Genomic DNA, 21805 nt, shown 5'->3' on the forward strand with positions numbered 1-21805 from the left:
CCAAGTGAACATCCAGCTCAATTAGGGGTAGCAACCGCTGCAACAAGCAGGCCACACCCCTGCCCCATACTCTTACCCACCCCTGTTTTTTGTTTTTTTTTTAAGATGGCAGCCCTCCATCCTTCCGCTCCATGAAGGTGGAACACCAACCACTGGCCACTGGCATCCCGCTCCGTGAATGCCTCTGTAGCTACTGCCGCACCGTACAGTGTTTTGCTGCCTTCTCTTTATTCACGTCCTCTAGACTTGATGGACCCACAGTGTTTATCCCACGCCCCTTTGAAGTCCTTCACAGTTTTAGACTTCACCACTTCCTCCGGAAGGGCATTCCAGGCATCCACCACCCTTTCCGTGAAGAAATACTTCCTGACATTGGTTCTTAGTCTTCCTCCCTGGAGCCTCAGCTCATGACTTCTGGTTCTGCTGATTTTTTTCTAATGGAAAAGGTTTGTCGTAATCTTTGGATCATTAAAGTTTTTCAAGTATCTGAAAGATACTTGAAAAATAAATTGACTCATATCCTACCTGCCAAAGAAGTCGGAAGCACTGAGCCCATTTATAAAAATCCAGGACAGCAGTTATTTTTATACATGACATATGTTTGTACTGAGTTTAGAAGTAGATTATATCCAGTTTGGACTATTGCTGGAAGTCAGGTATTGGTTTTAATATACAAGGGTCAGTCTTGAACAACATGGAAAGTGGTTAATTATGGAATGGGCGTTGCTATGTGCTTTGATAAACATTTATATGAATTTATGTGTCCTGCACTGTGACTCTACTTAGAAACATAGAATAAGCTGGCAGATAAAGACCATACAGCCCATCCAGTCTGTCCATCCATATTGCCTTCTCAGCTTTAGAAATATATATATAGATATATAAGTAGAGTTTATGATTCTAGAGGTTTACAAAATGCAAATTTAGGGGGTGATTTTTCAGGCAATTAGGCTTTTTTTGGATGGTACCAAAAGTAGCTGTTTGTTGATGTTTTCACAGAATGAATAAACATTTTTACCATATATTTAGGTAGATTCAATTTAATAAGGTGTAATTGAATTTATCTTAAAAAAATTTTATGCTGCGTTGCGTGGTGTGTGTATGTGGCTAGGCTGGTGGTGCTCGCAGCAGCCAGATAATGTTATCAGAGTACTTTAAGGCCTATTTTGTCCGTTTTTTTGGTCAATACCGAATGTTCCAATTCCCATCAGGGGTGTTTTATTGGGGGCTTATGGTTTTAACTGAAAATCAGAAGCCCTACATATATAAGATATATACATATCTTAAGGCTATGAAATTATGAAATTGCCAATGATCTTTAATCATCTTGTGGTCTCCATGCTTATGGTTTTTAAATCTGTTCTAATTCTGGTTATGGAATCCTAGTATTTGAGCATTCTGTCCTTTGGCATATTAACTTACGTTTTCAGAATAGGAGAGACCGTATTACACAGTTTCTAGCAAGGATGCCTCAGAGTAAGAATACCTCCTTGTAAAATGTAAAATAAAGAAAAAAATATTTGATATAACTACCAGAAGTTAGTACAATAATCTCTATGGTGTTTGTAACTTAAATGACAGAGAAAGTTGCAATGGAAGTGCATTTGTCCAGAAAAGGTCTTCCACCATCCCTTTCAATAAACACATTTGCTGTCAGTTCAAGTCATCTGCTGCTTTTGCACATTGCAGCATTTGTTTTTGAATTCAGCAATGAGACAGAAGAGGAAAATGACATCAATGGGAGGTAACATCAAAAGGCAGCTTGCAGGAAGAGAGAGAGCAAACTTACATCTTAAGACGGGGAAGCTCTCAATGTAGGACAAATAAAAATAAAACGGTACCAAGGCTGCATCATGGATATGCTTAGAACCTCTAGTTTGGTGCCTCTGAGAAAAAAGCAAAAAGTGATACAAGAGTCCCATTCCCTCAGTAAACATGAAATAAAGTTCAGTGAAGTTGTACTTTTTATCATGGAGAGGAAAATGGGAAGGAGCAGAAGGACATTTCTGATGGATCTGGGAAGGAGAAAAGGTTTCAGGATTGAAAATGAGCTAAGGTAGGGGCAAAATTACATTTTTCTTTGAAATCCCGTGTGGAGCACGTGTATCCACTGTTTACACACTAGAAGCATGACTATATATCTAGCTAGCTACACGGACCCATGTACTGTTCGGCATTATAGGCAGAAATAAGCTTTTACCATTTGTGATCCTAGAGTGGGTCTCACCTGTTGGTTAATAATCATTGAATACTTTTTGCTCACCTTTACATAGCATATATAAAATGAGAAAATTCTGTGTTGAAATGGATGAAAGTAGGTCATTTGTAACTTTAAGGCAAAGAAAAAAAAAGTCTTCAAAATTACGAACTCTAACCCCGCTCCCCCCCCCCCCCCCAAGCATTCTAAAACCTTGCAGCATGAAAGATCAAGGGAATGTTAACAACTACAACACCGTGACGAGCGTCGAACCATGGCAACCGTAGACACAATACTGTAGTTAAAATTGGTAGTTCTAACAGGCAGTGAACCATTTGCTGTCATTAGAATGGAAATAAGGACCTGCCTGTGCCCACAAATATTAAGATTAATCTATTTCTTTGCCTGACTTTAAAAGCATAATAAAGATACATGTCTTTCTGCTGGTTTTTTTTTTTTTTGTTGTTGTGGTGGAGGTGGTGGTGATGCTTGTTCTGCCTCAAATGCAGTAGCTATTGCCAGAGAAAACTCCGCATTTTTTTTTTTTTACATTTTGTGCCAAGAAGCAAATGCAGCTGTACAGGTACCAAGGGAAGCTTGCGTACAGTTACTAAACTGTGGCTGTTGATAGGAAGATGGCTGAGTTCCCAGCGCTGCAGCTTGGGTACAAACAAATTAATATGAATATTTTACACAAACGGAATAAACCACAGGAAGCAGCAGTTTTATGTCTCCAACTGATTTTTTTTTTTTTTTGCACAGGAAAAATCATAATTGTTTCATCAAAATAAAATGGAACAATGGCAGAAATGTAAAATATTGTCCCTTGAATAATAAAGGAAAGACCTTGGTTTCTTTTTGCAGTGTTTAGTAATTCACCAGCATATGAATATTGGGAAAAAGATGTTTTTGGATGAAACCTTTTAAAATCACATACCAAAGGCTAATCTAATCTTATGACCCCAATTTTATAATTTAACACTCATGGCTGCAATCCACGTGCACAAAGTACGTGTGGACTTCAGTCTTATTCAGCCATAATTTTCAGAACAGGCTTACGTGCATAAGTCCGCTTTGAAAATTAGCGGATTCGTGCAAACCTTTGCATGGCACACACAGGCACATTTACGCCTGCAGGCGTACGTTTACGTGCACATTTTCGATTTGGGAATGGATAAGAGCAAAGGGTTTCCCTGCCCTAACTTCACCCCTGGGAATGGAGCACCCCTTTTAAGTACATGAAAAAGTATGCATGGAATTGCTGCTGTATGCACTTTTGCACATATAACTTCGGAGTGATTTTCAAAAGACCTTTATACGCACGAAAATGGTGTTTTATATGCTTATATGCTTTTGCAAATTCACTCCACAACTTGTAAGCCACGTTGGGTGGGATATAACAAATTCATAAGAATATATAAGGAATTGAATTCTCTTGAAATCATTCTAATATGTATATTTCTGTAACAATTAAGTTCCTTAGGTGATACATTTGGGAAAGCACTGTATTTTATTTCAGGACTGAAGCTGCATTTCTTTGTGATACCTTTTATGAGACTAACGTAAGAACATAACATAAGACTTGCCATACTGGGTCAGACCAAGGGTCCATCAAGCCCAGCATCCTGTTTCCAATAGTGGCCAAGCCAGGTCGCAAGTACCTGGCAGGATCCCAAAGGGGTACATAGATTCTAAGCTGATTATACCAAGAATAAGGAGTGGATTTCTGCAGCTCTCCATTAATAATTGTTAATGGACTTTTCCTTCAGGAACTTGTCCAAACCTTTTTAAAATGCAGCTATACTAACAGCTTTCACCACATCCTCTGGTAACGAATTCCAGAGCTTAATTATATGTTGAGTAAAAAAATATTTTCTCTTATTAGTTTTAAATGTATTACCCAGTAACTTCATTGTGTGTCCCTTCATCTGTGTACTTTTCAAAAGAGTAAACAACTGATTAACGTTTACTCGTTCCATTCCACTCATTATTTTTATAGACCTCTATCATATCTCCCCTCAGCCATCTCCTCTCCAAGATGAAAAGTCCTAAACTCTTTAGCCTTTCTTCATAGGGGAATTGTTCCATCCCCTTTATCATCTTGGTCACCCTTCTCTGTACCTTTTCTAATTCTGCTATATCTTTCTTGAGATGTGGTAACCAGAATTGCACACAATACTCAAGATGAGGTTGCACCATTGAGCAATACAGAGGCATTATCATATTCTCTGTTTTATTCTCCATTCCTTTCCTAATAATCCCTAGCATTCTATTTGCTTCTTGGCTGCTGATACTGTACACCGAGCAGATTTCAACATATTTTCAATGTTGACACCTAGATCCTTTTCTTGAGTGGTGACTCCTAATGTGCATTTTGTAGCTATAATTTGGGTTTCTCTTCCCTTAGGGGCGGATTTTAAGAGCCCTGCTCGCCGGTGCGCCTAGGTTCAATAGGCCTACCGGCGCGCGCAGAGCCCCGGGACTCGCGTAAGTCCCGGGGTTTTCCGAGGGGGGCATGTCGGGGGCGGGGACGAGCAGCGCGCCGTTTTCGGGGCGGGACGCGGCGTTTCAGGGGCGGGCCCGGGGGCGTGGTTTCAGCCTGGGGTGGTCCGGGGGTGTGGCCGCACCCTCCGGAACCGCCCCCGGGTTGCGTCTAGGCGCGCCAGTGGCCCGCTGGCGCGCGGGGATTTACTTCTCCCTCTGGGAGGCGTAAATCCCCCAACAAAGGTAGGGGGGGGGGTTTAGACAGGGCCGGGGGGGTGGGTTAGGTAGAGGAAGGGAGGGGAAGGTGAGGGGAGGGCGTTAGCGAATTCCCTCCGAGGGCTCCATTCCCTCCAAGGCCGCTCCGATTTCGGAGCGGCCTTGGAGGGAACGGCGGCAGGCTGCGCGGCTCGGCGTGCGCCAGCTACACGGAATAGGCAGCCTTGCGCACGCCGATCCAGGATTTTAGCGGATACGCGTGGCTACGCACGTATCTACTAAAATCCCGCGTACTTTTGTTGGCGCCTGGAGCGCCAACAAAAGTACACGAACGCGCCATTTTTGAAAATCTACCCCTAAGTGCATGACTTTGCCCTTGTCTACATTAAATTTCATTTGCTATTTGCATGCCCAGTCTCCCAGTTTTGCAATATCCTCTTGCAATTCCTCACAATCCTCTTGTGATTTGACAACTTTGAATAGTTTTATGTCATTGCAAAATGTGATCACCTCACTTGTTGTTCCCCTTTCCAGGTCATTTATAAATATATTAAAAAGCATCTGTCCCAGAACAGATCCCTGGGGCACTGCACTATTCACCTTTTTTCCATTGGGAAAATTTACCATTTAGTCCTACTCTCTGTTTTCTATCTTTTAACCAGTTGGCAATCCACAATAGGAATTGCTCCTATCCATTAACTTTCTAATTTCCTAAGAAGTCTCTCATGAGGGATTTTCTCAAATGTTTTCTGGAAATCCAGATACACTATATCAACTGGCTCACCTTTATCCAGATGTTTATTGATGCCTTCATAAAAAATGTAGCAAATTTGTGAGGCAAGACTTCCATTGGCTAAATCCATATTAGCTTTGTCCCATTAAGCTATGCTTATCTATATGTTCAGCAATTTTGTTTTTTATGATAGTTTCTACCATTTTGCCTGGCACAGACGTCAGACTCTCTGGTCTGTAATTATCTGGATCACCCCTTGATCCCTTTTTAAAAATTGGCATTACATTGGCAACCTTGCAGCCTTTAATACCATAGATGATGTTATTGATAGTTTACAAATTTCCAATTGCAGTTCCGCAATTTCATTTCTCAGTTCTTTCAGCACTCTGGGATGTTTATCATCTGGTCCAGGTGATTTGCTATTCTTTAGTTTGTCAATTTGCCCTAATATATCTTTGCCCTAATATAGCTTCTAGATTCACTGAGATTTGTTTCAGTTCCTCTGAATCATCACCTTTGAATATCATTTCTGACATGAGTTTCCATGAATTAAGCGGGTCCGAGAACGGACCGCCAAAAAAAGTGCATGATTAAGAAATGCCAGTTTTGCCGTTTTGGGAAAGTTTTTGAACAGCTCTAATTTGAAGGATGGAAGGATTGACAAGATTCAACCCCTGAAGCAGGACCCTTGGTGGTCCAAAACGTGATCACGTCGGGACTTCATTTTTGACCTCAGTTTGAAGCTAAGTACTGCAATTTTTGCAAATGACTGTTTCTTGATACAAAAGCTTTTCGCGGCTTTGTTTGAATTTACTGATTTAATTTCCCGTGGCAATATAATTTTCGAAAAATTGTAATAATAATAATAAATTAAAGTGACCTCTCCTACGTTGGGTCTGATTGTTAGACAGATCCCTTTGGTAGCGGTCCTACAAAAATTGTTTTTCATATGTGGCGTATAAAATTCTGAATAATTGATCCATAAACCATATTCTATTGTTGTGTATGCGTACTCCCGGTTTTTGGAAGCTGGGCTTATTTTTTGTGATATATATCATGAGTATATCTCTTACATCTTCCTCAGTGAATACTGAAGCAAAGAATTAATTTAGTCTCTCTGTTATGGCTTTGTCATCCCTAAGTGCTCCTTTTATCCCTTGATCATCTAATGGTCCAGCTGAGTCCCTCGCAGACTTTTTATCTTGAATGTATTTGAAAAAGTTTTTATTATGAGTTTTTACTTCCACAGCAAGCTTCTTTTCAAATTCTCTCTTTGCTTTCCTTATCAATGCTTTGCAATCTAGTGCTTATTCTGTTTCCTATTTTCTTCATTCGGATCCCTTTTCCATTTCTTGAAAGATGTTCTTTTAGATATTAAAGCCTCTCTCGCTTCACCTTTCAACCATGCCAGTAGTCGTTTAGCCTTTATTCCACCTTTTCTAATATGTGGAATACATCTGTTCTAGGCTTTCTAGATGGTATTTTTAAACAACATCCATGCCTGAGCTAAGCTCTTAACCTTTGTAGTTGCTCCTTTCAGTTTTTTCATAACCATTTTCCTCATTTTATCATATTCACTTTTTGAAAGTTAAATGCTGTCATAGTAGATTTCTTTTTTGTGCTTCCTCTAGTTATTAAGTCATATTTGATAATTTTGTGATCACTATTGCCAAGAAGCTCCAACACTATTACCTCTCCACCAAATCCTATATTCCACTAAGGACTAGGTCTAAAATTGTTGTGAATTGACCTCGAAAGGCCTTGCATTCTGTTGAGTGGTGTTTTTCGTGTGCCCATGGGCCTCAGCCCATGGGCACACGAAAACCCATGGGCTCGGTCCAGAAGGTGGTCAGACCTTCTGGACCGAGCCAAGGGTTGATGGTGGCTCTGCGTGGCTGAACAATCTACCCTTTGCCAGGCCGGCAAGCTCCCATGGCCAACATCCGAGGATGTTGGAAGGTGAATGGTCCTCCGACCATTCCGGGCCCTTTTGGACCTGCTGCGAGCAGCATGGAGCAGCAGGCCTGGCCTGAGGTTGAGGGCAGATGGACCTTGACATAAAGACTTGGATTGATGCGACGGCATCACATGGCATGAAGACTCGGGGATGATGCGATGGCATCACATGGCACGAAGACTCAGGGTTGATGCGACGGCATCCATGGCGAAGACTTGGGTTGATGCAAAAGCATCACATGGCACGAAGACTCTTGATATCCACATAGGCAATGCAAGGCATGGACATTGGCACTGTCTCTCAGGGTGCCCTACTCAGGCCACCCGCAGGACTGAGTTGCAGACCACCCTGTCCCAGTACACGCCCTACACAGCCCCAAGAGGCTGGTCACGGACCACGATGGGAGCGGAACAGCACAGGAACACACATCCGGGACTTGACGGCTCTGGAGCACAGGACAACCGTCCACCAGCAGGCTAGTCCACTCAGGAGTACTGCATCTGAGGGACCCCCGGCCTACCGGACCAGAAGGCTCGAGAGCATTAAAGGCAAGACGAAGGAAGGAACATCACGGAGGGCAGGAACACCAGGACGTAGAGGATAAAGACACCTGGACGAGGACCTCAAGCATGAAGACGGGACATGGCAAGACGAGAAGACATCACGATGAGGAGCCTCCAGAGCGAAGACTCAATGACGGTGCAAGGCCAGGAACAACAGACGGAGCAGCCCTTTATAGGGCTGGTACAGGAAACAGTCATCAAGATGGGGCCAAGACACTTCCTGTGTCTGGCCCTTTAAATGAAGCAGGAAGACGCGGCCGCGTGCCTAAGAGAAGCAGGAAGCTGTGCAGGACCGCGGACAGCAGCCTGCACCAACGTAGAGCATCAAACGAGGCAGGGCTGGCCTGGGACGCAGGCCCAATGTCGGCAGCGGCTCCAGCCTCTGCAGGAGGCCCCCGGGGGCAGCTCCAGCCGCTACTCCAGCCCGGGGCTGCGGCCTTAGTGCCATGAAGAGGAAGTCAGCATCGGGGGCGGTCCCAGCCCCGAAGAAGGCCGCGGCTCCGGCCGCGGAAGCCAGAAGGATGCAGGGCGGCCTCCAGGCCACGTGGGCAGGCCGATGGCGGCGTCATGCTGCGTCAGCGAGATCAGCACAGCGTAGGTGAGCGAGCCTGCTCATGGGAGAACCCGCGGGCAGCGCGATTCATGACAGTACCCCCTCCTCAAAGCCCCCCTTCCTCAAGCTTCCTGTCATCAGCTCGAGGATAAGGGTATCAGTCCATACCGGATGGAGGTATTCGAGGGGCCCAAAAAATGGAAGCTGGTAACTCCGGGGACAGCATGAACAAAAACAAGGCAAAGGCAGCAGAAACATAGAAGACAAATCACAGAAAACCCAGACAAGAGCAAGACAAAACAGAACAGACCACACAAACACAAGAGACACGACGAGAAACCAAAAGCACAAGACCGAGAGCAGACAAGACCGAGGGAACATGAGACCAAGCAAACACGGGACTGAGGGAGCGGCGACCGAGCGAACACGGGACCGAGGATGCAGCGACCGAGCGAGCGGTGACCGGGCGAGCAGCGACCAAGCGAATGGTGACCGCGTGAGCAGCGACCGAGCGAACGGTGACCGCGCGACCGACAACATAAAACACAAAAGAGGGAGCAAGGGAACGGAAAGAGAGGGAGCAGAGAGCAAGGGAACAGAGAGCGAGGGAGCAGGGAGCAAGGGAACAGAGAGCGAAGGAGCAGAGAGCAAGGGAGCGGAGAGCAAAGAAGCAGAGAGCAAGGGAGCGGAGAGCGAAGGAGCAGAGAGCAAAGGAGCAGAGAGCGAAGGAGCAGAGAGCAAGGGAGCGAGGAGAGAAGGAGCTCAAAGAGCGAAAGAGCCAAGAGTGAGAGAGCGGAAAGCAAAAGAGCGAAGGGAGAAAGAGCAAAGAGCGAGGAAGGGAAACGAGGGAACGCGAATGCGGGAACGAGGACGGGGAACACACAAGCGGAATCCAACAAGCAGGAAAGAAACAAAGGGGAAACAAACAAACAAGCAACACACACAGCACAGACAATACAAAACAGACAAACGAGCAACAAGCAAGAACCAACAAGAAGCACCCAGAAACACCAAGAAGACCTGGGGGAGGGGACCCAGGGTGGGCAAACCCCCCCCCCCCCCAGCAAAACCAGTGGGGGTGCCGGCGCCTCATGCAGGTCGAAAAAACCCCAATCTGGCAGCAAGATGACAAAAGGTCTGGAGCAGACGCCTCCTGCAGGTCATTAAAAAAAGAATCCAGACAGCTGGCGCCTCCAGCAGGTCGAGACTATGGCAAACTGGCGCCTCCAGTAGGTCGTATACATAAAATCCTGAAAAACGTTTTCCGGTCCCATCACAGTCCAGGACATGGAAACAAGACAAGGAACAAGGTGAAGATATCGGCGGGGCACCACCGTCAGGCACATGGCCTTGCATTCTGTTGAGAATGGCCTCGAAGGCCTTGCATTCTGTTGAGAATGGCCTCGAAGGCCTTGCATTCTGTTGAGAACTGGTGTTTTCGTGTGCCCATGGGCCTCAGCCCGACCCAGACCTTCCAGACCGAGCCAAGGGTTGACGGTGGCTCCGTGTGGCTGAACAATCGTGCCCTCGGCCAGGCCGGCAAGCTCCCATGGCCAACATCCAAGGATGATGGAAGGTGAATGGTCCTCCGACCATTCCGGGCCCTTTCGGACCTGCTGCAAGCAGCATGGAGCAGCAGGCCTGGCCTGAGCTTGAGGGCAGACGGACCTTGACACGAAGACTTGGATTGATGCAGTGGCATCACAAGGCACAAAGACTCAGGGTTGATGCAACGGCATCACATGGCACAAAGACTCAGGACTGATGCGACGGCATCCATGGCGAAGACTTGGGTTGATGCGACGGCATCACTTGGCACGAAGACTCTTGACATCCACAAAGGCAACACAAGGCATGGACAATGGCACTGTCTCTCAGGGCGCCCTACTCAGGCCACCCGCGGGACTGAGTCGCGGACCACTCTGTCCCAGTACGCGCCCTACACAGTCCCCAGAGGCTGGTCACGGACCACGACGGGAGCAGGACAGCACAGGAACACACATCCGGGACTTGACGGCTCAGGAACACAGGACAACCGTCCACCAGCAGGCTAGTCCACTCAGGAGTACTGCACCTGAGGGACCCCCGGCCTACCGGACCAAAAGGCTCGAGAGCGTTGAAGGCGAGACGAAGGAAGGAACATCACGGAGGGCAGGAACACCAGGACGTAGAGGATAAAGACACCTGGACGAGGCCACGGCTCTGGCCGCGGAAGCCAGAAGTATGCAGGGCGGCCTCCGGGCTGCGTGGGCAGGCCGACTGCGGCGTCCTGCCGCGTCGGCGAGATCAGCACAACGTCGGTGAGTGAGCCTACTCAAGGGGGAACCCGCGGGCAGTGCGATTCATGACAAAAATAGTTTCCCCTCTTGTTGGTTCTTGTACCAGCTGCTCCATGAAGCAGTCATTTATTTCATCTAGGAACTTTACTTTTCTAGATTGTCCTGATGTAGCATTTACCAGGTCAAAACTGGGGTAATTGAAATCTCCCATTATTACTGTGCTGCTGATTTTGTTAGCTTTCCTAATTTCTTTTAGCATTTCATTGTCTGTTAGTTCCTTCTGGCCTGGTGGACGTTAATACACCCCCATTACTATTTTATTTCCTTTCTCACCTGGAATTTCTTTCCATAAAGATTCAACATTGCATTTTACAAAAGAGTTATTCAAAGATGTTACTGTACCAGAGTTACAGAAACTACCCAGACCCCTTTTTCAGGCAAATATAAAATATATTCTTGAAAAAGCTCAAGTACAGCCACCTTCTTGGATAGTTGTTTTGTTAGTCCCATAAGAGAGATCAGAAGTTTCGAAGAAGCCAATTTTCTTCAGGACCAGTACTACTCTGCACTTTAAGTAACTATGGGCCCCATTTAAGAAGCAGACAAAAGTAGAAGAAATGTACAAAAATCCCTGCCAGCCACTTTGCAGGCAAAAGTATTTTTTCCAAGGCTTAAATGTTCTCCATCTTCTGAAAAGGGAAAAAAAATTCTCAGAAAAAATCTTTGGAGACAAAGAAACTTTTCACAAAAAGCCCAAGGAACTTTAGCTTGATTTTTTAAATCTGCTCCTGAGAATTTACCCTTTAAAAGCAGGGATAAAAAGACCAATTCAGATTGGCGTGTGGATGGAAGAGAAGAAGGCTAGTGACAGGGCACAGCTGCTGTTCATATCAGACAGGAGGAATGATCCTATATAGTGGGTCTGGCAAGAATTCATTCTGCACCCTCTCCTCCCCCATCCTGTTTCTAAGGCATTGCCTTCATCCACCCCTTGCCTTGAGAAACATGCTTAATATCTTGACCTCTTTTAGTGGAATTAGTAACTGTACGGCTTCCCAAGAAGCACCCAGATCACTGGATCTGGGTCTCCTTTGTTTGTGGCTTTCACGATGTACGCGGCAGAAACTGGACATTTTGCATGGTGAAAACAGGATGAGCGCTGAGTTTAAAAACTGCCAGGCACAGAAAAAATGTAGTTGAAACTGAGAAAATGTGGACCATCTATAACATGTTCTTCCCTACTGAAACCTTTAAAAACCTATGTTGAGCAAAAAAGCAATAATACTATGTAGTGGTACAGCACAAAATAGTTTTCTATCAATTTTATTTGACCACTTGCTGTTTACAAAATGTTTTCAAGGACAACATGCTTTTTTGAATGAAATAGCAGCTATTGTAGGTCTTGCTGGGCTCTAAATTAAACAAGATTCTCAACTGAACATGCTCTTGTCATCTTTTTGCAGGGATTCTGTCACTCACGTCGTGGCAGAGAACAATTCCTGCTCAGAGGTCTTGGCATGGCTGCAAACCAAAACCTTGGGGGACTTTTCAAGGCTTCACCTCCTCAATATTTCTTGGTTTACAGACTGCATGGAAGCTGGAAAACCCATAAAAATAGAGAACAAGCATCGACTCACTGTAAGTCATTCTTCTTCTTCATGCAACCCCTGCGCCAAGTACTACAGAGTAGGGCCCCAGGGGGGCCACATCTCAATTCGGATTTTCACTGCTCTGTTCTTAAAAAGATGTCAATTCACTCTGAGTGTCCAGAATTCCCGGGGGGGGGACGGGACACGATAACAAATGATCTTCTAGGCCCTTAACTGGTAGACAGCAGCAATAATTATGCTGGAAGGAGGTTTGGTTTCCAACTCAGTTGTATTGATAATTGGTAGAATTGAATGAAAGTATATTTACAGATCTTGGTATTACAGTCTTGACACTGTCCACAGGTTGATGTATTTGTGCTATTTGCTGATGAAACAGTGACCTGTCCCTCCCGATTCAGTATGTCTCCAAAACATGTATGAGTCGGGGGATATAGCTATCTTTATGAAATCTGTGAATATCAGTGCTTCAGTAAACTGATTTGGATATTGAAAATACTTTCTGACTTGTCGAAAAGCTTATTTCTGACTTTTGGGATACTGTACCTTCATTAGTGACTACTACACCATTTTTTGCTTCACTATAAATCTATGTGGTGGGGTTTCCTTTCACTTGCCCTACTGGATAACACGTGACAGGAGCAAGATCTGATCGGTGCCATTTTGGAAAATAGTGCCGACTGGGCCCAGGACTAGGGGGTGCCCCGGGACCTCAAACTGAACACCAATGATGGTTTTAAGGTAATGGGGGTGTAAGGGGATCTGGCGGTTTGGGGTGGGGGGAGGGGTACTAGCTGAAGAGCTGGGTGGACCACAACTAGCCTATTATTTCTATGGAAAGAGGTGGGCAGGGAATTTAAGTGGATAAGCAGGGGATTGGCTGGGGGTGGGGTTTGTTGTTGCTATTAAGCTATTATTTTACATTATTTTTGCAGGGCTACCTCGATTGGTGGCCAGGGATGGGTTGGAAGCCACCATTTGAATAGGTCTCAGCATCATTCTTTTGTGTCTCTGGCTTTTTCTGCAAGAGAAAAGAACCCAGCAATACTGCCGCAATATGTTGTCAGAGAGGGGCAAATTATTGCAGGCCTGTCCCTCCACAAAAATAATACAGCTTAGTGAATCCAGGCCTAAGAATCCAACTGAGATGGTGGCAGGGATTTATAAACTGTTAGAGCATTAGGTTACATTAATGGCGGGGGTGGAAGGGAAATAGAACCAAAAGGTTACTAAATGCCAAGAGTAACAGATAACTCGTTAAGTATAGGACCCTGAACAATATAACATGTAACTCAATCTAGACACTATACGACCTGTTATATGGATGTCTACTTGAAATCTGAGTGTACCTTCATACGATGCTGCTTAACAATTCAGCTATCGTGTCTATGAGCCTGAAGTGAGGCTTCAAAATCATTAGGTACCTCAGTGGTGTAACTCTTTGAAAAGTCCACTTCCAGATTATTGCAATGATGGCAACACAAATAATGCCATTGATGTCACTTATCTTTGGTTCTGTAGTCAGTCTTTCACAGCCGACATCTAGATGTTTCGGAGACTAGCTCCTTCTTCAAGGGCTGATTGTTTTCAAGAGAGACTCGTGGAATACTGATTGTGGTATAATGGCAGTTATCATTCATCTAATATGGACTGTACCGCTGTGATGGCGGTCCGTGAAGCTCCGTGTCCTCCGCCGCAGGAGCAGCCGCTTACCAAACACGGAGCTTCACGGACCGCCATCACAGCGGTACAGTCCACATTAGATGAATGATAACTGCCATTATACCACAATCAGTATTCCACGAGTCTCTCTTGAAAACAATCAGCCCTTGAAGAAGGAGCTAGTCTCCGAAACATCTAGATGTCGGCTGTGAAAGACTGACTACAGAACCAAAGATAAGTGACATCAATGGCATTATTTGTGTTGCCATCATTGCAATAATCTGGAAGTGGACTTTTCAAAGAGTTACACCACTGAGGTACCTAATGATTTTGAAGCCTCACTTCAGGCTCATAGACACGATAGCTGAATTGTTAAGCAGCATCGTATGAAGGTACACTCAGATTTCAAGTAGACATCCATATAACAGGTCGTATAGTGTCAAGAGTAACAGATAAGCATGAGAGATGATTTTAAAAAAAAAAATGTGTGATAGCTTGCTGGGCAGACTGGATGGGCCATTTCGTCTTCTTCTGCAGCCATTTCTATGTTTCTATATTTCTATAGCATCTGAATCTCCCATATGGGGGAGCTAAAACCCACAACTACTGCTAACTACCTCACTTTGCTGCTCTTTCAAAGAATTGGATTAGTCCTTCTAGTTGAGAATCCTTTAGGTTCTCTACACTCATATGCCAAGAACATGTTGATAATTCTTTTAGGATAACTGAAAAAATAAATCAGAAGAAAATTGGTCTTCTTTCAAACTAACTATGTAGTTAGGTAACTAGGTAAATTAAGACAACAACTATTTCACACACTTTTAAATACAGTACATGCAGTTTCTCACTTTAAATGTATGCATGTTTACATATTCATTGAGATGGGTAACCATTTTTTTCACATGGTTTTCCCTGATTGCTTCATGAATGTTGTCTGAATATTAAGTCTCCTTTTTCACTGGATTCATTTGTTTTGTGACTAGCCTAGCAGTATAGCAAAAATTGGACAAACCACAAGAAAAAAGCAGTGTTTGGCCTAATTATAATAATCAAGATAATAGAGTTAACATACCTGCTAATCAAAATCACTCTACATGCAGTTGAGATGTTCTGATTTTGCTGGATTAAGAATGAACCTGTCCAGCTTTCCTGGCATAACATGGGTGGTAATGTAGTTAATTATTTCAGTATTAAATACATTTTAGGTGGGAAGATAAGGTAATGACTAAAATGTGGTAAGATGAGTCAGAGGGAAGGAGCAAGATGGCGAACATGTGATTCTTGCTGTCAGGGGTCCTCTGGGATTTCAGGTCTAGGGTTCCCTCCCTCCTTTGGACCAACATGGGGAAGTTTAAGGGCAAAATCAAGAGCTACCCTGAAGTGTTTGTTTCTCCTTGGGAAGTTGGCCATATTGAATCCTTTGTGTTGGGGACAGCAAGATTTGGCGCTGCTGAGAGAGTTGATTCATGACAGTTTGAAGAGTCACACCACCATGGAGCTCTCCTAGTAGACGCCACGTTGACTCCAAAAGATAGATCTCCTCCACTACTTCTTACCATCGTCGGCCTACCTGTAGATCCGCTGGCATTGACGATGGATGATGATGCTACACACGGTTTAAACGCAGTGCAAGGGTTAGGCATGGGGACTGCTCAAACTGACTCCACGGACTGGAGTTGATTAAGACTTTCTCTGGGAGAGCAACGGGAAAGCTGAAAGAATTGTTTCTGATGTGGAAAGTACAGAACTGCAGCAACCGCGACAACTTTCAGTGGAAGCAGCCGGAACCAAACTCGGTGCTGCCAAGATCTTGAGCCTGTTAGGTTTGTTGCAGTTCTGCTGCCTGCGCTTCTGTAACACCTTAAAATTAAGCAAGACTGTCAGCAGTCAAAAATTTATTTAAAGCAGTTGTATCATGGATGAGTGAACCAAACTTCTGTAAAGAATATTTTCATCATTTCAAAATATCCCAATAAAAGTAAATTTGGAAATCAAAGTCAGCTTCCAGTGTGCTTTTTACTACAGAATGATTTGAGCACTCATCCATGCTGTATACAGGAATTGTAAACTGGGAATAAGTGTTTGAAATGCAAAAGGCCTTGAAAGTTATCTTTCCCCCTGCTCAGGGAACCCATGAAGATTATGAAGGTTAACAATAAGGGAAGTTTACCATCTTAAACTGTAATTTGAGATGTGTTCTCTGCTATAGACTGGAGGAGTAGCCTAGTGGTTAGAGCACTGGGTTCAATCCCACTGCTCCTTAATTAAGATCTTGGGCAAGCTTTTTTTTTACCTTCCATTGCCTCGGGTATAAACTTAGATTATAAACCCTCTGGCATTAGGGAAATATCTAGAGCACCTGAATATAATCCTCTATGAAGTGGCAAAAGGCAAAGTATAAAAATAAATCCCACTACCCAGGTATAACCAGCACAGGAGTTACATGAAAAATTTGAGGATGAGCTTGAATCAAGTGGATTTCAGTCTGGTTAGAGTGTGATGGGAGTTTTGGATTTTCCCCAGATGTTCAGGGAAAAACCAATTGGATTTTGGGAAATTTTGAAAGAAATCTGAAAAATTTGATTCATATTTTTGAAAACATCAGAGCAGATCTGTCCATTTGATTAAATCTACTTTGGATTTTTAAAAAAGGGTAAAGCAGATTTGAAAAAATGTATTTCAAAAAGATTATCCAAACCAATTAAAGAAACCTTCAGACTTTCCAGTAACATCTTACTTTCTGGAGCCCATATCTGTCTTCATATGAAGAAACCATTTCAGCAGTCTTCATTCTGGCACATTAGTGAGCTCACCAAAGATTATGATTAATGTTGTTTGGACAGAGTAGTTTTCTAATTATAGCCTTACTCGCAGCAAACAAAGGAGCCTATTTACGAAAGTGTGATAAGGCTTTAGTAAATAGGCCCCATAACCAAGTGAATATTGCTGGTAAAAAATAGTATTTCTATAATTAAAAAGTAGTCACTTTGATTTTAGTCAATTAACAGTGGATATTTGTTCTTCTATGAACACATTTCATGCTATACAAGTTTTAACCACCAGATGGCCTGAAACTATCAATTGAAAGCATGCTGGATTTCAGTCCTTAAATTATATCTCTTTTCAGTATACAAAACCGTTTTCTTTTCAATAGATTCTGTCTCGCAATATAATATTTCATTGGATCAGTGTTTTATGTGATTAAAAAGATACTAACAATAAGAGTCAGTTAGGTTAAAGCTGATTCTGATTATCTGAGTAAATCTGAGATTTGGAGTTTGAAGATATGTTAACAACAGACTTGCAAGCAAATTTGAAAAGGGTAACTGCCTGCACACATTGTCTGTACTTTTGTACCTGTGTCCTTTGAACCTGCATTGAGAACAAATGTAAAGTACCTGTGGTGATTTGAAGATGAAATCCCTTCATTGACTTTCTTTCCCTGGACTTAACCCCGCCCTCTTTTTTACAAGCAAGTTGTGAAACAATGCATGTACTTTTACGGGTACTGGGGAGGGGAGGTGGGCGATATTCAACAATGTTTTACGTGTTAAGCTGGTTAAACCTTGCTGAAGACCTGGGAACCCTAATCTACTCCCTGAATGGAGCAAGACCAGTGACAGTAAAGCAGTAGTCACTGAGTGATTTTTGCATCAAGCAAGTATTCCTATATTGTTTTGTGGGGAGGTTTTTGACTCAGGCTTCCCCATGTGGATCCAGGGCTGGGATAGTCGGATCTTACGTTCTAAAGACCTTTCCTGCAAGAGAAGTCACAGGCACCAAGACAGAGAAATAAGAACCAGGATCTCTGGAGAGTCCAATAGGATCTCTACCCTATGGGACCAAGACAGACTGGGTGACAGTGAATCAACTGGACTCAGGTAGGACTTTTCCCTGTTTGGCTCATTGGGAAAGCTTTCTGCACTTTAAAATCACCATGGGAAGCTTTACCCAGATTCCTGAGATAAAGGACACGTACCCAGAAGAAGAAAATTACCTCTGTACATAAGTCAGCTGTAGCTTCATCTTTAAGGATAAATGGGCTTTAATTTAATTGTAAAAGAACCAGTAAACATTTAATTTAACACCCAGATCCTTGTCCTGCCTAGTTTATCCCAGCATCCCTTGGGATGCAGCATCTAACAGCACACACAGACACACACAGAAAGGAATATACCATTGCCTGGGCCATACGTGAGAGCTCCCCCCCCCCCCCCCCCCCACACACACACAAAAATATTCCACCTTTGGAATAAAGAGCCTTATATAGGAGGAGTGCTAGCCAAATTTATGCCCCGAAGAGTAAAAATAAGTTTGTGTGTCTGTTAGGAGTTAGCAATCTGTTCTGTTGGGAGTTAGCAATCTGTTAGTATTTGCTATCTGTTAGGAGCTGCTATCTGTTGGGAGTATCAATCAGATAGGAGTTAGCAATTTGTTGTATTTAGGAGAGTTGTGGGTGGATCCTTGGACCAGTGGCAGATGACCACGCCCCCAGGGGAAGATCCCGAGAGGGACCACCAGTCAGGCTCAGAGTTCGGAGACAGAAACACACTAGTTCTTTTATTAGACAGTATACTGAACCACCAGAGGTGGCAGTAGTGAGCTGGAATGCCCGGCTGGGCTGTAGTCCCTCAGATCCCTGGAAGCTGAGCTGTAGAGAAACTGAAATATAGTGAGTAGGCAGGGTAAGCAAAGTTCATGTACCGAACCTGATGGTAACACTCACACAATGCCTCATAGAAGCCCAGGAGCTGGAATGAAGTAGGCCCTCGAGGAGCGAGTACCTGGTTCCAGGGAAAGCTCTGAGAGAGCGATGGTAACTCACTGATGTAGTTGGCAGTGATGACTTCCAGGCAGAAGAGAATACGGAGCAAGTCTGGGAATGAGGGCCCTCAAGGAGCGAGTACCGGTTTCAGACTGTCACCTGAAAAACAAAGGAGAGAGTGAGGCCCCCAAGCAGCGGGTACCCCTGGTAAGTCTGAGGAGGCAGAGTAGCTTAGGTAGAGTAACCCGAACCCTTGCTAACTTGATCTGTTAGCAAATTCTAAGACCTTATATATCCGTTGCGGGTGATGTCATCTCAGGGGGATGCCCCTGAGGTCCGCACCATCGCCGGTACTTCCATCGGGGCCGCGCCACGTGTGCATCCCTAGGTCTCCGGGAAACATGGCGGGTTGCAGCGTCTAGCCGGTCCGGGGACGCCGGAGGTCTTCGGCAGAAGGACGCTGCAGCAGCCAATCTTCCCGCGGTCGAAGAGGGAGGCACCAAAGAGGTAAGGAGGGTGGAGAGAGGGCGTCGGGAACCGATGGACACAACAGTGTCCTTGGGACTTCTTTGGATTTTCAGAAAGCATTTGACAAAGTTCCTCATGAGAGGCTTCTAGAAAAAGTAAAAAGTCATGGGATAGGAGGCGATGTCCTATCGTGGATTACAAACTGGTTAAAAGACAGGAAACAGAGAGTAGGATTAAATGGACAATTTTCTCAGTGGAGGGGAGTGGGCAGTGGAGTGCCTCAGGGATCTGTATAGGGACCCTTACTTTTTAATAAATTTATAAATGATCTGGAAAGGAATACGACAATTGAGGTAATCAAATTTGCAGATGATACAAAATTATTCAGAGTAGTTAAATCACAAGCAGATTGTGATAAATTGCTGGAAGACCTTGTCAGACTGGAAAATAGGGCATCCAAATGGCAGATGAAATTTAATGTATATAAGTGCAAGGTGATGCATATAGGGAAAAATAACCCTTGCTATAGTTACACAATCAGTCCGATACAGAAAAACGCTCGGGAGAGCTGGCGAGGGCACAGGCCACTCTCCTGGGCACACGATTCAGGATGGTGGCCTATGCAAATTAGGGTCTGTGGTAAAAGGAGGCGCTAGGGACACTAGCGTGTCCCTAGCGCCTCCTTTTTGACAGCAGCAGCGGCTGTCAGTGGGTTTGACAGCCGACGCTCAATTTTGCCGGCGTCGGTTCTCAAACCCGCTGACAGCCACGGGTTCGGAAAACGGACGCCGGCATAATTGAGCATCTGTCTTCCGACCCGCGGGCCGATTTTTAATTTTTTTTTTTTTTTTACTTTTTACTTTTTTTTTACTTTTGGGGCCTCTAACTTAATATTGCTATGATATTAGGTCAGAGGGTATAGAGAAAAGTAGTTTTTTCTGCTTTTCTTGTATTTACTATGAGCTGGAGATGTCACCGTCATCATATAGTTTCTAATGACTCTAAGAGCACACATCTCTCCTGAGCAAAGGTTGATGCCATAGAAGCCACTGATTAGGTGTGTTTGAACCTCCTGCCTTCAAATCACCTGTCACAGCTGTTATACTTGAGCTTGGTTGTGGGCCCTTGGGTCATGATGAGAGCTGACTCCACTCACAGGGAGGAGCCCTGTGGGGACTCACCACGACAGGCAGGATCTCAGCAGTGATGGAGACAAGAGACAAGAGGTTTTTTGTTTTTTGTTTTTTTTAATTCTTTATTTATATTTTCCAATACATAAACAAAATATTATTTGCTTATAAAGAAATACAGTGGGTTCTTAATAACAAAATTTTTACTCCTAACTTTACATTTTTCTTTTTCATAAAAGGAAAATAAAAAAATGGAAAATAGTTATAAAGAAAACAAACAAGTTAGGGTAATCACATAATTAAACATTATATACTTTCAACCATAAATTCCCACTCCCAGCAGAATATATAGTGGTGAGGAAATTTGAAATCTTTTAAGGAAGTTCAACACAAAAAAATAACTATATAAAGACTGATGGCAGATACACTTTACCAACACTCCATATCAATCTTACTGGGTTAAGATGTTAATTTTCCTGGCATCTATAAATTCTTTTAACTGGTCTGACGTAAAAAACACAAAGCGTTCATTACCCTTTGAAAGGAAACATTTACAAGGAAACAAAATTTTTACTGTAAAGCCCAGCCCAACAGCCTCTTGTCTGAGGTTTGAAAAACCTCGACGCCTGGCCTGCGTAAGTGGGGCTAAATCTGGAAATATTTTCACTGCTGCTTCATGAAAGTTTATAGGATATTTCCTGAAATACGACTTCATCACCAAGCCAATATCCTTCGATGTAATAAAGGATACCAGAAGTGTTCCCCTATTTATAACTTCCAGGGTTGAATCTTCCAAAAAACCCGTTAGATTTCCTGCAAAGGGAACATTACTGGCACTTTCTGACTGTCTTGGGAAAGGAAGAAAAAAGCAGGTGTTGATAGATGGAAAATTTGCTTCAGTAATTTCCAGTTTTTCCATGAAGAATTTCTTTAAAGTGGTGTATGGAATCTCCCCTACTACTCTGGGAAAATTTGTCAAACGAAGATTTAAATGTCTAGATTTGTTTTCAAGGAATTCCATCCACCTAGATAGGACCTCTCGGTCTTTAATCGCTGCTATTTTATACTTCTGAAACTCATTGCCTTTCTCTTCCAAACCACTGACTTTTCCTTTCAGTAAATCGACTTGTTTTTGTATATCAGTGGATTTTTGAAGGCTTTGTGAATTAGATTGCTCCAATTTGGAGCAAT

At 43.8% G+C, this 21805-nt stretch overlaps 1 protein-coding gene across 3 annotated transcripts in view; it reads left to right on the plus strand.

Moving 5' to 3' along the window:
* Nucleotides 1-1853: 1853 nt before the first annotated feature.
* DNTT (DNA nucleotidylexotransferase) overlaps nucleotides 1854-21805 on the plus strand; it is a 451081-nt gene continuing 431129 nt past the window's right edge. For 2 of the 3 annotated variants that reach the window (XM_029610767.1, XM_029610769.1), the window contains exons 1-2: nucleotides 1854-2056; nucleotides 12446-12620. In XM_029610767.1, coding sequence (XP_029466627.1) covers nucleotides 1854-2056; nucleotides 12446-12620 — 378 coding nt within the window. Of the gene's footprint in view, nucleotides 2057-12445; nucleotides 12643-14268; nucleotides 14297-16066; nucleotides 16075-21805 lie in introns of all 3 variants that reach the window. The other variant, XM_029610768.1, reaches the window with a different exon arrangement.

Source organism: Rhinatrema bivittatum, chromosome 7 (assembly GCF_901001135.1).
Source record: "Rhinatrema bivittatum chromosome 7, aRhiBiv1.1, whole genome shotgun sequence".
NCBI lineage: Eukaryota > Metazoa > Chordata > Amphibia > Gymnophiona > Rhinatrematidae > Rhinatrema > Rhinatrema bivittatum.